The 17,433-nt window shown below is 43.2% G+C and overlaps 1 protein-coding gene across 1 annotated transcript in view; it reads left to right on the top strand.

The window, feature by feature from the left end:
* snd1 (staphylococcal nuclease and tudor domain containing 1) overlaps positions 1-17,433 on the top strand; it is a 909,008-nt gene that overhangs the window by 32,596 nt on the left and 858,979 nt on the right. The window contains exons 6-8 of the mRNA XM_078235739.1: positions 9,560-9,651; positions 15,051-15,209; positions 16,721-16,827. Coding sequence (XP_078091865.1) covers positions 9,560-9,651; positions 15,051-15,209; positions 16,721-16,827 — 358 coding nt within the window. The remainder of the gene's footprint in view (positions 1-9,559; positions 9,652-15,050; positions 15,210-16,720; positions 16,828-17,433) is intronic.

Here is a 17,433-nt window from a genome sequence, read left to right as displayed (position 1 = left end):
GGAAAGAACATTGTATGTGACTGTCAGAGGTAAACTATCCCTTCTTGTCTTTCTTGACCAATCTGCAGCCTTTGACGTGGTTGACCACGCCTTGCTCCTTTGTTTATTATTCATTCGCAAAATGTTGATACCAATGACTCGGCCACAAATTCTCCTCTAAGTTGATGGTGAACTGCTGCCTTGAACCTCTGCAATTCATGTGGTGCAGAAGCACAAACAGTACTGTTAGGAATGGAGTTCCCGGTTTTTGACCTAGTGACAGTGAAGGAACAGCAACATGGTTCCAGGTCAGGATGGTGTGCAGTTTGGAGCAGAGCTTGCAAGTGGTAGTGTTCTCATGTATCTGCTACCCCAGTCCTTAAAGGTGGTAGAGGTTGTGGGATTGGAAGTTGAAGGAGCTTTGGTGAGTTACTGCAGTACGTTTTGTAGATAGGACTTGCTGCTGCCATGATACATCAATGGGAGTGAATGTTTTAAGATGATGAATGGGAGTGCCTTCACATTGGCAGCTTTGATTTGGATGGTATCATGGTTCTGGGCATTGTAGGAGCTGTACCCTTCCAGGCAAGTGGTGAGTATTCCATCACACTCCTGATGGTGCATTGCAAGTAGTGGATGGGCTTTGGGGAGTCTGCCGAATGCCCAACTTCTGACACACTCTTGTAGCCACAGTATTTATATGGCTAGACCAGTTCAGTTTCTGGTCACAAGTAACCCCCAGGATGTCATTCATGGGAAATTAATACCATAGAATGTTACGGGCAGATGGTTAGATTCTTTTTTGTTGGAGGTGATCATTGCCTGGCAGTTGTGTGGTACAAATGATATTGTTACTTATCAGCCCAAGCCTGAATGTTTCCAGGTCTTCCTGCATGTTGGCATGGGCTGCTTCACTATCTGAGGAGTCACAAATGGTGTGGAAGGTTGTCAATGGATACAGCGGGATACAGATCAGTTGCCGATATGGGTGGAGAAATGGCAGATGGAGTTTAATCCAGGCAAGCGAGAGATCTTACACCTTGGGAGATCAAATTGTACGGCTAAGTACAATGGCAGGATCCTGAACAGCATTGATGTATAGAGGGATCTTGGGGTTCAAGTCCATAGCTCTCTGAAAGTGGCCACACAAGTAGATAGGGTGGTAATGAAGGCATATGGCATACTTGTCTTTATTGGTCAGGGCATTGAGTACAAGGGTCAAGATGTCATGTTGCAGCTTTATGAAACTTTGGTTAGGCTGCACTTAGAGTATTGCATTAATTCATAGGGTTGACAGAATCTTTTCCCCAGAGTTGAAATGTCTAATACTAGGAGGCATGCACTTGCAGGTGCGAGGAGAAAAGTTTGAAGGAGATGTAAGGGACGAGTTTTTTTATATCATAGTAGGTGTCTGGACTGCGCTGTCAGGGTTGGTGATGGAGGCAGATACGAATGGGGTGTTTAAGAAGCTTTTAGATGAGCATATGAATATGCAAGGAATAGAGGGATATGGACCAAGGGCGGGCAGAAGGGATTAGTTTAATTTGGCGTCACGTTTGACACAACATCGTGGACGGAAGGGCCTGTTCCTGTGCTGTACTGTTCTATGTTCTATCACTTGCTGTTTGGCATGCAAATAGTCCTGTATTTAATGCCTCTCTACTGTTATCCAGCTTTTGGGACTTTCCTGGTTCCATTTTTGTCTGTCTAATCATAGCTCGAGTATCATTTGCTGTGGCTCCTTTTTCTGCTCCTGCCCTGTTGCCTCTGGTATCCTCCAATGATCCATCCCTGACTCCCTCCTATTTCCCATCTACAATGCTGCCCCTTGATGTCGTCCAAAATCAACAAAGTTGGGTTTTTATATATACATCTGCAACACCTAGCACTACCTCCCACCACCTATCTCAAATTACCCTCTGTTTGTAAGAAACAAAACTGCTTGTTCAATGTCCAATACTGAATGAGGAGGAATTTCCCCAATTAAGTACTGGTAAGACTAAAGCCATTATCTTTGGGGTAGGTTGTTCGGACTCTTGAGCCTCCTCTGCCATTCACTAGGATCATGACTGATCCGATGACATTCCTCATGTCCACTTTCCTGCCCTTACTCATAAGCCTTGATTCCCTGAATGATCAAAGGTCTATCTATCTTGGTTTTAAATACATGCGAGGACTCTGTTCCCACAGCTCTGTTGCAAGGAGTTCCAAAGACACTCAGCCCTCTGAGAAGAAATTCCTCTTCATCTCACCTCGCCCTTCATGTCCTCTGTTCTTAGGATTTCCCCATGAGCAAAAACATCCTCTCAGCATTTACCCTTAACAATCCTATATGTTTCAATGAGTTCAACTCAAATTTTTCTGAATTCTAATGAGTAGAATCCCAACTTGTTTAAGCTTTCCTCATAAGACAATCCCTTCATCCTAGTGAACCTTCTCCGCACTGCCTCCAATGAAATAATACCTTTCCTTAAATAAGGGGACCAAAATTGCTCTCGTATTCCAGATGTGTTCTCACCAGCACTTTGTTCAGTCGCAGCAAGACTTCCCTACTCTTGTAATAAGGACCAACATTCCATTAGCCTTCCTGATTACTTGGTGCAGCTCTGTGCTAGCTTTCTATGTTTCATGCACAAGTACCCTCAAGTTCCTTTTATTTTTGCAGCTTTCTGCAGTTTTTCTCCATTTAAATAATACTCTGGACTTTTGTTCTCCCTTCCAAAATGAACAACCCCACGTTTTCCCACATCATACTCCATTTTCCCATTTCACCTATCAATGTCTCTTTATAAACTGATGGTATCCCCCTCTCAACTTGCCTTTCCACCTATTTTTGTGTTATCTGCAAATTTGGCTATATTGCATTCGCTTCCTTCCTCTTAAGTCATTAATATATATTGTAAACAGTTGTGGCTCCAGCACTGATCCCTGTGGAACCTCACTGGATACAGGTCACCAACCTGAAAAAGAACTCATTGTGCCCACTCGCTGTTTCCTGCCCATTAGCCAATTTTTTATCCATGCCAACTACTTCCAACACCCTGGGTTCTAATCTTATTAATTCATCTTTTGTGAGGTACCTTGTTCCCATCCTTCTCCCTGGCAACCGAGGCTGAAGCAGACTGTTTGCAAACTTGGCATGCTATTCGGCACCAAGATTCTCTCTCTCTCTCTCTTCCCCCCCAGTTTGGACTGACTAGTAGCACCTGAACATGGATGCCCATTGAGGGGAGATGTGGGAGACCAGGCAATTCTGGATTTGATGTGTAATGAGGCAGACTTGATTAGGGAACTTAAGGTGAAGGAACCCTTAGGGAGCAGTGACCACAATATGATAGAATTTACCCTGCAGTTTGAGAGGGAGAAACTGGAATCAGATGTAACGGTATTGTTATTAAATAAAGGTAACTACAAAGACATAGAACATAGAAAAGCTACAGCACAAACAGGCCCTTCGGCCCCCAAGTTGCTCTGAACATGTCCCTACCTACTAGGCTTACCTATAACCCTCTATCTTACTAACTTCCATGAACGTATCCAAAAGTCTCTTAAAATACCCTATCGAATCCGTCTCCACCACCACTACCGGCAGCCGATTCCACGCACCCACCACCCTCTGAGTGAAAAACTTACCCCTAACATCTCCTCTGTACCTACTCCCCAGCACCCTAAACCTGTGACCTCTTGTGGCAACCATTTCAGCCCTGGGTAAAAGCCTCTGAGAATTCACTATCAAAACCCCATAACATCTTATACACCTCTATCAGGCCACCTCTCATCCTTTGCTTCTCCAAGGAGAAAAGACCTGGCTCTCTCAACCTATCCTCATAAAGCATGCCACCTAATCCAGGCAACACCCTTGTAAATCTCCTCTGCACCCTTTCTATGGCTTCCACATCCTTTCTGTAATGAGGCGACCAGAACAGGGCACAGTGCTCCAGGTGGGGTCTGACCAAGGTCCTATGCAGCTGCAGCATTATCTCCCGATTTCTCAACTCAATTCCTGTATTGATAAAGGCCAGTATTCCAAATGCCTTCTTAACCACAGCCTCTACCTGCGACGCTGCTTTGAGCGTCCTATGAACCCAGACCCCAAGATCCTTCTGATCTTCCACACTGCCAAGCGTCTTACCCTTAATATTATATTCTTTCATCCTATTCGACCTGCCAAAATGAACCACCACACACTTATCTGGGTTGAAGTCCATCTGCCACTTCTCCGCCCAGTCTTGCATCTTATCTATGTCTCGTGGCAACTGCTGACATCCCTCTACACTATCCACAACACCACCAACCTTTGTGTCATCAGCAAACTTGCCAACCCATCCTTCCACTTCCTCATCCAGGTCATTTATAAAAATCACAAAGAGCAAGGGTCCCAGAACAGATCTCTGGGGCACTCCACTGGTGACTGACCTCCATGCTGAAAAAGACCCATCTACAACCACTCTTTGCCTTTTGTGGGCAAGCCAGTTCTGAATCCACAAAGCAATGTCCCCTTGTATCCCATGCCCCTTCACTTTCTCAATAAGCCTTGCATGGGGCACCATGCAAGACATGAGGGAGGAGCTGGCCAGAGTTGATTGGAAAGAGAGCCTAGCAGGGAAGACAGTGGAACAATGGCAGAAGTTTTTGAGTTATTTGGGAGGCACAACAGAAATTCATCCCAAGGAGGAAACATGCTAAGGGGAGGACGAGGTATCCATCGCTGACGAGGGAAGTCAAGCATAAAAAAAAAACATACAAAGTGGCAAGGAAGATTGGGAAGCCATTAAACGCGAGCAGAGGACAACTAAAAAAGCAATAAGGGGGAGAAGATGAAATACAAGTGAAAGCTAGCTAGTAATATAAAAGAAGATGGGAAGAGTTTTTTTTCAATATATAAAAGGTAAGAGAGGCAAAAATAGCCATTGGACCACTGGAAAATGAGGTTGGAGAAGTAATAGGAAACAAAGCAAAGACAGGAACTGAATAGTTATTTTGCATCAGTCTTCACAGTGAAAGATACCAGTGGGATGCCAGAGCTCCAGGAGAGTCAGGGGGCACAGTGTAGTGGCCATCACTATGGCAAAGGTTCTGGGGAAACTGAAAGGTCTGAAGGTGGATAAATCACCTGGACCGCATGGACTACAGGGTTCTGAAAGAGATAGCTGAGGAAATTGTGGAGGCATTGGTGGTGATCTTTCAGGAAACACTGGAGGCGGGGAGGGTATCCGAGGACTGGAAAGTAGCTAATGTAACACTGCTGTTTAAGAAGAGAGAGAGGCAGCAGATGGGAAATTATAGGCTGGTTAGCCTGACTTCGATCATTGGCAAGATTTTAGAGACCATTGTTAAAGATGAGATTGCGGAGTACTTGGAAGTGCATGATAAAGTAGGACTGAGTTAACACGGCTTTGTCAAGGGGAGGTCATGTCTGACAAATCTGTTAGAGTTCTTTGAGGAGGTAACAAGGCAGTTAGATAAAGGAGAACCAGTGGACGTAATTTATTTAGATTTCCAAAAGGTACCGCATAGGAGACTGTTAAATAAGTTAAGAGCCCATTGCGTTAAAGGTAAGATCCTGGCATGGATAGAGGATTGGCTGACTGGCAGAAGGCAGAGAGTGGGGATGAAAGGGTCTTTTTCAGGGTGGCAGCCGGTGACTCGTGGTGTGCCTCAGGGTCAGTGCTGGGACCACAACTTTTCACAATATACATTAATGATTTGGAGAAGGAACTGAAGGCACTGTTGCTAAGTTTGTAGACGATACAAAGATAAGTAGAGGGACAGGTAATATTGAGGAAGCAGGGGGGTTACAGAAGGACTTGGACAGGTTAGAGTGGGCAAAGAAGTGGCACTTGGAATACAATGTGGAAAAGTGTGAGCTTATGCACTTTGGAAAGAGGAATGGAGCTATAGACTATTTTCTAAATGCTTAGGAAATCAGAGACACAAAGGGACTTGGGAGTCATTGTTCAAGATTCTCAAGGTTAATGTACAGGTTCAGTTGGCAGTTAGGAAGGCAAATGCAATGTTAGCATTCATGTCGAGAGGGCTAGAATACAAGAGCAGGGATGTATTTCTGAGGCTGTATCATGCTCTGGTCAGACCCCATTTGGAGTATTGTGAGCAGTTTTGGGCCCCATATCTAAGGAAGGATGTGCTGGCCTTGGAAAGGATCCAGAGGAGGTCCACAAGAATGATCCCTGGAATGAAGAGCTTGGCGTATGAGGAACGGTTAAGGATTCTGGGTCTGTCCTCATTGGAGTTTAGAAGGATGAGGGGGGATCTTGATCCCACAATTCCCTGACAAAGAAGCAAGAGTTTTACAACAGAGCAAAGGCTAAAATCAGGAAATAGCATTTTAGTTTAGAAAGGTGCCGTGTGTTGGCACAGGCTTGGTGGGCTGAAGGACCTGTGCTGCACTGTTCTTTGTTTTTAAATTCCAGCCCTGAGTCCAGATACCTGACCACAATACTGAGAGGCCTGGATACAGTGGAAGTGGAGAGGATGTTTCCACTAGTAGGAAAAACTAGAACCAGAGGGCACAACCTCAGCTAAAGGGACGATCCTTTAAAACAGAGATGAGGAGGAATTTCTTCAGCCAGAGAGTGGTGAATCTGTGGAACACTTTGCCGCAGAAGGCCGTGGAGGCCAGGTCATTGAGTGTCTTTAAGACAGAAATAGATGGGTTCTTGATTAATAAGGGGGTCAGAGGTTATGGGAAAATGGGGATGAGAAAAATATCAGCCATGATTGAAAGGTGGAACAGATTTGATGGGCCGAGTGGCCTAATTCTGTTCCTATGTCTTATGGTAGCCCTATCCATGTCCCTCTCTCCTCATTCTTGCAGTTGCCGGTGTTCATTGCTTATTCAATCGCAGTCTGTTTCTGTCATGTTTGCTGTTCATGGACTCGTTAGTGAGCGTGTCAGCAGCAATCATGGCAGAGAAACAGGCTGATTGGAACAGCAGTTGCCCGCAGAAATCTTCAAACTCACTGGCTGTCTTACTATATTTTCAGCAATTGCTCTGGGAGCCACGTAGAGGGCTTCTGTAATCTACAGGCCGCGGGTTGGACATGTCTGTCTTGGGTAGAACAAGAACAAAGAACAATACAGCACAGGAACAGGCCCTTCGGCCCTCCAAGCCCGCGCCGCTCCCTGGTCCAAACTAGACCATTCTTTTGTATCCCTCCATTCCCACTCCGTTCATATGGCTGTCTAGATAAGTCTTAAACGTTCCCAGTGTGTCCGCCTCCACCACCTTGCCTGGCAGCCCATTCCAGGCCCCCACCACCCTCTGTGTAAAATATGTCCTTCTGATATCTGTGTTAAACCTCCCCCGCTTCACCTTGAACCTATGACCCCTCGTGAACGTCACCACCGACCTGGGGAAAAGCTTCCCACCGTTCACCCTATCTATGTCTTTCATAATTTTATACACCTCTATTAAGTCTCCCCTCATCCTCCGTCTTTCCAGGGAGAACAACCCCAGTTTACCCAATCTCTCCTCATAACTAAGCCCCTCCATACCAGATAACATCCTGGTAAACCTCCTCTGTACTCTCTCCAAAGCCTCCACGTCCTTCTGGTAGTGTGGCGACCAGAACTGGACGCAGTATTCCAGATGCGGCCGAACCAACGTTCTATACATCTGCAACATCAGACCCCAACTTTTATACTCTATGCCCCGTCCTATAAAGGCAAGCATGCCATATGCCTTCTTCACCACCTTCTCCACCTGTGACGTCACTTTCAAGGATCTGTGGACTTGCACACCCAGGTCCCTCTGCGTATCTACACCCTTTATGGTTCTGCCATTTATCATATAGCTCCTCCCTACATTATTTCTACCAAAATGCATCACTTCGCATTCATCAGGATTGAACTCCATCTGCCATTTCTTTGCCCAAATTTCCAGCCTATCTATATCCTTCTGTAGCTTCTGACAATGCTCCTCACTATCTGCAAGTCCTGCCAATTTTGTGTCGTCCGCAAACTTACTGATCACCCCAGTTACACCTTTTTCCAGATCATTTATATAAATCACAAACAGCAGAGGTCCCAATACAGAACCCTGCGGAACACCACTAGTCACAGGCCTCCAGCCGGAAAAAGACCCTTCCACTACCACCCTCTGTCTTCTGTGACCAAGCCAGTTCTCCACCCATCTCGCCACCTCCCCCTTTATCCCATGAGATCCAACCTTTTTCACCAGCCTACCATGAGGGACTTTGTCAAACGCTTTACTAAAGTCCATATGGACGACATCCACGTCCCTTCCCTCGTCAACCATTTTGGTCACTTCTTCAAAAATCTCCACCAGGTTAGTGAGGCATGACCTCCCTCTCACAAAACCATGCTGACTATCATTAATGAGTTTATTCCTTTCTAAATGCGCATACATCCTATCTCTAAGAATCTTCTCCAACAACTTCCCCACCACGGACGTCAAGCTCACCGGCCTATAATTACCCGGGTTATCCTTCCTACCCTTCTTAAATAACGGGACCACATTAGCTATCCTCCAATCCTCTGGGACCTCACCTGCGTCCAGTGACGAGACAAAGATTTGCGTCAGAGGCCCAGCGATTTCATCTCTCATCTCCCTGAGCAGCCTTGGATAGATTCCATCAGGCCCTGGGGATTTGTCAGTCTTTAAATTCTCTAACAAACCTACAATAGCTTTGTGTCAAATTGTCCTTTATAATTTTGGGGGTGTTAAGTTAGTTGAGCTATGTAAATGTCAGTACTTGCTGTTGTAGATTGCAACTGACCAATTAATTCTCTAGTGTGGAGTCTACATTGTGGTCAGATATCTGGACTCAGGGTTGGAACTTAAAAACAAAGAACAGTACAGCACAGGCCCTTCAGCCCACCAAGACTGTGCCAACACATGGCACCTTTCTAAACTAAAACGCTATTTCCTGATTTTATCCTTTGCTCTGTTGTAAAACTCTTGCTTCTTTGTCAGGGAATTGTGGGATCAAAGCACCACCAGAACTGATTACTTTCTCCCCGACAACGTCACTTCACCCCATAGTGCTTTCGCAAATTCTGTGCTCCAATGCTAATTATTGCTGGTCTCCATCCTATAATGGTCTCTCCATCCTATAAACTCTCAACTTGTTTAAAGCTCAGCCAGCTAAATGATGTCTTGTTAGTTCATCTTACACATTGTCCCTAATCAATACCTATCTTGTCCCATAGTGTGAAGTTTAATGTTTTCCAATTCAAACTTCCTCTATGTGCATACTCAGTCTCTTCTGCCTTCTCTAACTTCGTGCTCTGCAACTTGTCTTAATGTAGCTTTCTCAGTCTTTCTTACCTATTGACATGACATCAGCTACCTTGGGATGAACAGTCTGGCATCACTCCTCGAGTCCTCTTGTCACTTCTCTTCACCTTTTAACAAAAAAAAACCCCAAAAATCATTTTTACTCATATTTTGATTACCTCTTGACTTGGGGTCTGTTGTGATTCTGTTTCTCCGCATTATATACACCTCTTTTCTATTTTAAAGATCCGTCACACTAATGCAAACTTCTGTTGTTCATGGGATATGGACTGATTTTCTTTTGTTTGTTTTTTGAACAGCTGTTATCGAGCATGTGCGAGATGGAAGTGTGGTGAGAGCTTTGTTGCTGCCAGACTACTACCTGGTGACAGTTATGCTTTCTGGTGTCAAGGTACATCTGTAGAAAAAATATTTCTGTTACGTTTAACATATAGCTGTATTTATTGATCTGCCATGCCTGAAGATTCAGACTGATTTCCAACTGGACATGGCTGACATTGTAAACTCACAGTAGATGTCACTGATTTTCCAATGCATTGTACCACCCTTGGATTTAAAAAAAAAATCATTACACCTTCAGTAATTGTCCAATCGCAACCTGTATTTTCACAATGTCTGTTAAAATGGTGAAACATGATTCTTTTGTTTAACTTTGGCTGCCCATATTCAACACTACTCACACAGTGAAACCTAAATGCCTCAGCTGTTGGGGAGGGTAATCTGAAAGAAGAACTGAAACTGCTGGAAATACTGTGGCGAGAGAAACAGATTTAATATTGCAGGTCGATAACCTTTTGTCCGAACTCAGACCTGTTGTGATGGATGGTTATTGGCCCGAAACATTAACTCTGCTTCTGTCCACAGATACTGCTTGACCTGCAGTGTATTTACATTTCTTTCTGTTTTTAAACTCAGTATGAACCAACATTTAAGAATCAGTTGGTATTTCTGTGGGCATTTAATTTTCTCTTTCATCCCCATAAAAACATATAGTTTGTTACTGGGCTGTGTTTTAATACATCCACATGGTAAGTCGGAATTTTTTCATTTGAGAATTAAACTTTGCTGCTGGTTTAATATTGACAGAGTTCATCTGCCTGTAATCCTTAAAGCTTTGATTATTTTAAAACCAAATCTTGTTGCTAAGAGCAGATGCCAGTCAGAGGATATGCATCACCCACTCCTCCTCTCTCCAATGGTGCCCCATCTTGAAGCTGTTTCGAGACCTGGCTGGTGCTAATGTCATGGGAGTAAATGAACTTTTTAGTAAATTATTCTGTCATGTTTGCTGTTCATGGGGCGGCACGGTAGCACAGTGGTTGGGGCGGCATGGTAGCACAGTGGTTAGCACGCTGCTTCACAGCTCCAGGGACCTGGGTTCGATTCCCGGCTTGGGTCACTGTCTGTGTGGAGTTTGCACATCTCCTCGTGTCTGCGTGGGTTTCCTCCGGGTGCTCCGGTTTCCTCCCACAGTCCAAAGATGTGCGGGTTAGGTTGATTGGCCATGCTAAAATTGCCCCTTAGTGTCCTGGGATGCGTAGATTAGCGGGTAAACTATGTAGGGATATGGGGGGAGGGCCTGGGTGGGATTGTGGTCGGTGCAGACTCGATGGGCCGAATGGCCTCTTTCTGTACTGTAGGGTTTCTATGATTCCATGACGTATGAGATTTTAATGATTGGAGCCTAACTTATTTTTTTGTTTTTGTTCTTTCCTGTCCCTGGCTTTCTTGTGTTGTCCATCAGTAAAATATGTTGTGAAGCCAGCTAATGTGCAAGGGTAGCATAATGGTTTGTCCTTCTTAGGAAGGACCTCTCCTTTGTATTTTCGCTCTCTGTACTTCATCTTCTCTTAACAGACTTGGGAGCTTCCCCAGTGTCAAGGACAATCAGTCAATATCACCAAGATTATCTAGACATTATCATATTGGGGGGAGCTTGAGGGAAGGAATTGGCTGCCATTTTCTCTATACGTGGCTGTTCTTCAAAAGTACTTCGTTGGCTATAAAGTGCTTTGCGAAATCCTGGGGTTATGAAAGGTGCCATACAAATGCAAGTCTTTATATATTTTATGTTGCCTGTTGTGGCATATAGGAAATTCCTTGAAATCCAACACAATTTTAGCAGCTTAATTGAGCTCAGATGTCCCATACTATTATTTATATATTTATAAGTTTCCAGTAAATATTATACTTCCCGTTCCAGACACTGCTCGCAAAACCATTTTGAGATTCTGTTTGTTTTATTCGGAACCTGAACTTGACCAACATATTTCAATCTGCAAAGTTCACTGATCAAACATTCAAATTCAGAATCATCTCAGTTTGTGCTTGCTTATGGAAATTAGATTTTCTGGCCTTAGAGCAGGAAGAATTTAAACACTGCTATGCTTCAATAGTAGAATAGTAAATTGTGCATTAAATTGTAAAATAATTACCTCATGGACATTTGATTTATTGAGAGCCGTATTGCAGGAGATTCAATTTAAAAAAATATTATTTTGTGCTCAGTGATGACCTGCTGAAGAATGGAGCACTTTTCATTTCTGGTCACCGCTATCATCATCAAGCACTCCCAAGACCTGGGGTATAAATAACACGGAGATGGAGAAAAACTCCCTTTATATTGGCAATCCAGAACTTTTAGATCAAATATTGCATGATAAACTACAGAGTAAAGATCACTCTACTCTTCAACAGCCTACCTGAAATTCGAGAAGGGAGTCCCTTATTTTACCAGGGTAACATTTTTCTGGTTCCTTCATCAGCCCTCTATGGCCTGTGGGGTTGCAAACTTGGTGCCATTTTACAGTCACCTTAGTACATGTCTATAATAGCAATGAGTTGCCTTTAAAGAAGAGGACAGCTTGGGTGCAGTTAAGACATATCCCAAGGAGGACAAAGAGGGTAGACAAATCCAGAGCTCCACTCTGGATTACAAAAGAGATAGCAATTAAGATGAAGTAGAAAAAGTGTTCTCATGACAGATGTCAGGCGGATAATGCAATTGCGCACAAGCTGAATATAGAAGGTTCAGTGGAGAATTGAAAAAATGAGGAAAAACAAAATGGGAGCCTGAGAAGAGACTGGCAGCTAACATAAAAAAGAATTCAAAAATCTTCTATAGCCAAATAATAAAAGGGTAGTAAAAAGAGCAATGGGGCAGATGGAGAGGCATGGTGACGGATGCCCTTGTGCATGATCACAGGTAATAAGGAAGGCAAATGGAGTTTTGGCACTCATTGCTAATGGAATAAAGTATAAAAGTGGGGAAGTGCTGTTGCAACTGTATAGGGAGTTGGTGAGACCACTTCCGGAGTGCTGAGTGCAGCTTTGGTCCCCTTACTTGAGGCAGGATGCAAGTGTATGAGAGCTGGTTCGGAGAAGGTTTACTAGCAGGTTAGGCCTAATGAGAGGAGATCTGATTGAGGTATATAAGATGTTAAAGGGGATTGACATGATAGACATGGGGCAGATGTTTCCCCATGTTGGGCTAGACTAGGTGTTTTAGACTAGGTGTGGTAGATTTAAAACGGAAATGAGGAGGCTTTACTTAGAGTGTAGAGTATCTGTTGAATTCTCTACACCAGAGTGCAGTGGATGCCAGTACACTGAATAAATTTGAGGAGACTCATGGGGTTTTTAATTAGTAGTGGAATGAAGGGTTATGGGGAGAGGGCAGGAAGGTGAAGATGAGGCCGAGATGAGATCAGCCATAATCATGTTGAGTTAGCAGAGCAGGCTTGAGGGGCTGAACTGCCCACTTCTCCTAGTTCTTATGACGGGGCATGACTCAGGTATTAAAAGAATGCTTTGCATCTGTCTTTACCAAGGAAGATGATGCTACCCAAGTCATGGTGAAGGGGTTAAAATTGATGAAAAAGTATGGGGTAAGCGGTCTGCTTAAAGTTGGTAAGGTTATCAGAACTGGGTGAGATGAATCGAAGGATACTGAGGGAAGAGTGTGGAAATTGCAGAGACACTGGCCATAATTCTTTTTTGGAATCGGGTGGTGCCACAGAATTCGAGAATTGCAAATGTTAACCTTTGTAAAGATAAGTCCAGCAACTTGGTCAGTTTCGTGGGGAAGTTTTTAGAAATTATAATTTGGGGCAAAATTAATAGGCATTTGAGCAAATGCAGGTTAATTAAGGAAAGACAGCGTAGATTTGTTAAGGGCAAATCGTGTTTAACTTGCATAAATTTTGGACTTCCACGAGATATTTGATAAAGTGCAACGCAGCAAAGTTAGAGCTTGCGGAATAAAAAGAACTGTGCAACACAGATATGAAATTGGCTGAGTGACATGAAACAGGGTAGTGGTGAGTGGCTGTATTTTGGACTGGGGGGAAGGTTTATAGTAGAGTTTCCCAGGGGTTGATGTTGGGACTCCTGCTTTCCTTGATGTATAATAATGACCATGACTTCAGTGTACAGGGCACATTTTCAAAATTTACAGATGACGTGAAACTTGAAACTATTGTGAACAGTTCACAGGATGGTGTAGAAGTTCAAAAGGACATAGGTTGGTGGAATAGAGGGACAAAAGGCAGGTGAAATTTAATGCAGAGATGTGTGAAGCGATTCATTTTGTTAGGAAAAAAGCAGAGAAACATAAAATAAAAGGTGTAATTCTAAAAGGGGTGCAGGATCAGAGGCATCTGGGTGTACATATGCACAAATTATTGAAGGTGGTAGGACAGGTTGAGACTTTGGTTAATAAAGCATACAGCATTCTAGGCTTTAATAATAGGGGTGCAGAGTACAAAAGGAAGGAAATATGTTATATCTATATAAAACACAGGTCCAGTCTCAGCTGGACAAATGAAGGCATTAGAGAGAAGGCAGAAAAGATTAATGAGCATGGTCCCCAAGGGATTTCAGTTATGAAGAAGAGATTTGATGTAGGTATTCAAAAGCATGAGGAGATGTGGAGAAAAGGTTCCCATTGGTGGAAGAATTGAGAATTGGAGATTTAAGGTAAGTGATGAAAGAAGAATTGGCTTCATGAGAAAATATTCTTTCAATGCAGCAAATGGTTAGGGCCTGCAGTGCATTGCCTGAGAGGATGGTGGAGGCAGGTTCAATCAAGGGATTCAAAAGGGAATTGAATGATTATCTGATAAAGGAGAATGTGCAGAACCAAGGGAAGAGTGAGAGTAGCACAGGTGAATGCTCTTGCAGAGAGCCAGTATGCATATAAGGGCTGAATGGCAGTTGCCGGTGCTGTAACCATTCAACAAAATATTAAAGTAGCATACATTATTAAACTTTAAACCACAAGATAATTTTGCATGAAGAAAGCCTTTAACCATTACATAATTTAACAGTACCAGCTCTTTATGTTCATTACAACTTTTAATATCTACCTGAAGGTTGCAAGCAGATCTGTTTCCTGTATTATTTAAAAGAATGGCACTTCAGACAATGCAACACACTCATCATCATGGTACTGGAATGCCTACCCAGATAATCTGCTTAAAGTTACAGCCTCCTGTTCCAGAAAGAAGTGTTATCAGCTGAGACAAAGTGACAACACTCTGTGGCTGTAAAATAGTCAACTTTTATACAGGATTTCTTTCTGGATTACTGAAATAACTTGAGTGAAATTTCTGTAGCGTTATTGCTACAGCTATAGGACTGTAATGTCTCAAGACTGCTTAGTTTAGCTCATGCTACCCATATAATTGTTGGTGTAATATGGATATTAGTCTGTGATCTGACACAACTAACGCAGAACAGGCAACCTTCGCTGTAATTTACTAGCTTTATTTTGCGCTTTTGTTTGCACAGTGCCCAACATTTAAACGTGACGCTGATGGGACAGAAACAACAGAACCATTTGCTGCTGAAGCAAAGTTTTTCACAGAATCGCGCCTTCTGCAAAGGGATGTTCAGATCATCTTGGAGAGTGTGCAGAATCAGGTCATTCTGGGAACCATTCTTCACCCGGTGAGTTTTGACAATTGAAACCAATTAGGGGAGACCTTCGGGGGGGGAAAAGATACAAAAGTCTGAGGTCACGTACCAACCGACTCAAGAACAGCTTCTTCCCTGCTGCTGTCAGACTTTTGAACGGACCTGCCTCGCATTAAGTTGATCTTTCTCTGCACCCTACCTATGACTGTAACACTACGTTCTGCACTCTCTCATTTCCTTCTCTATGAATGGTATGTTTTGTCTGTATAGCGCGCAAGAAACAATACTTTTCACTGTTAATACATGTGACGATAATAAATCAAATCAAATCACAGATGCTCTCCCTGTGCCATTTGATATAGATTGTATACTATAAGCAGAGATAAATTTAAAAATTAGGAAGCTTTTGTAATGATACAAAACACTTGCAAGATCAGACATAATATAGATACAGCAAATTCCCAGCCTCTAAGCTGCTCTTCTATCCAAAACTATATATATGGTTGGCCCAGATCAATGTTAACCCCAGGATGTTGATGGTGGATTCAGCGATGGTAATGCTGTTAATATCATGGGGAAATGCTTAGATTCTCATGTTGGAGATGATTATTGCCTGTCACTTGTGTGGCGTGAATGTTACTTGCCACTTATCAGCCCAAGTTTGAATGTTGCCCAGGTCTTGCTGCATATGGACACAGACTGCTTCAGCAGCTGAGGAGTCGCAAAGGGTGCTGAATATTGCACAATCATTAGTGAACATCCCCACTTCTGTTCTTGTGATGAAAGAAAAATCATTGATGAAGCAGTGAAGATGATCGTGTTTACGGCACCACTCTGAGGAACTCCTGCAGCGATGTTCCAGGACTGAGATAACTGATCTCCAACAATCACAATCCTCCTTTGTGCTTGGCCTTTTCCACCCACTCCCCATCCAATTCCCATTGATTTCAATCTTACTAGTGCTCCTATGTGCCACACTTAGTCAAATGCTGCCTTTGTGTCAAGGGCAGTCATACACTCTTCCCCTCTTGAGTTCAGCTTTTTTTGTCTGTGTTTGGAACAAGGCAAAAAAACTGGTGAGCAATCATGCTGATTTATAGCACTGTCAACGACACCTGTGCTTTGTTGTGAGAATCTGCCTGATCTGTAAGCAGCAAGATTAAAACCAGCTGAAACGACTCAATTCTGCCATCTGCTGGTTCCAGAAAGAAAAACAATCTGCTTCAAAGTTCAGGAGAAAACACATAATGCTAGAAAAGAACTGAGGGGGGCAGTATGGTTAATATTTTATGGCACTAGTTGCGCCAAAGGGCTAAACAAATATAAATGAAAGCAAGTCTTCAACCTCTCTTCTGCTGGTTTGTACTAGGATATGATTGGATTGGACTTTGCTGTAAATAGCAGATGCGCGAGAGTCTGCAGCAGGCAAAAAGACAAGGGAAGGCACTGCCTTTTCTGTTTTGTGACATAACCAGAAAAAAATGTTGTGGTTTATTTATTTTGTCTTTTAAAAGCAACACACTAAGTTCCCATTTCATCCTCAGAATGGTAACATCACTGAGCTGCTGCTTCGTGAAGGATTTGCTCGCTGTGTTGACTGGTCGATTGCAGTTTATACCCAGGGTCCTGAAAAACTTCGAGCTGGTGAAAGGTAAATAGTTTAATTGAGAGAGTTTGGAAGTAGAAAATATTTTGTACACAACAAAATTTTAGCCAGAAATACAATCGTGATTTTGTCTGAGTGTTTAATTCATTGGGGAGACAGAATTTGGCACCCCACCCCAACCCTCTGTTTTCAACTTCATCTGATCACTGTCCAAGCAATTGCTCTTATCGAAATATGTGAAGCAATTAAGACAGAGATGAGAATTTTTTCTGAGTTAGCCCAGTCTTTGAAACTCTTCCTCAAAAGGGCTGGAAGCAGAGTCTTTGAATATTTTTAAGACAGAGGTCGATAGGTTCTTGATAAGCAAGGGGGTGAAAAGCTATCGGGGTAGGTGGGAATGGAGTTGAGTTGAAAATCAGATCCGCTATGATCTTATTGAATGGTGGAGCAGGATAGATGGGCTGAGTGACCATCTCCTGCATTTAATTCACATGTTGGTATGACTGTTGGCTGGAAAGCCTAGTACGAGGGGTTATATATTAGAATGAAGGGTCAGGCATTTAGGACTGGGATGAGGAGAAATTTCTTCACTTGGTGATTGCAAATCTTTGGAATTTTCTATCCAAGAAGAATATGAATTCCCACTTGTTC

The sequence above is a fragment of the Mustelus asterias genome, chromosome 19 (genome assembly GCF_964213995.1).
Source record: "Mustelus asterias chromosome 19, sMusAst1.hap1.1, whole genome shotgun sequence".
Classification (NCBI taxonomy): domain Eukaryota; kingdom Metazoa; phylum Chordata; class Chondrichthyes; order Carcharhiniformes; family Triakidae; genus Mustelus; species Mustelus asterias.
This window is presented reverse-complemented; position numbering and strand designations above follow the sequence as displayed.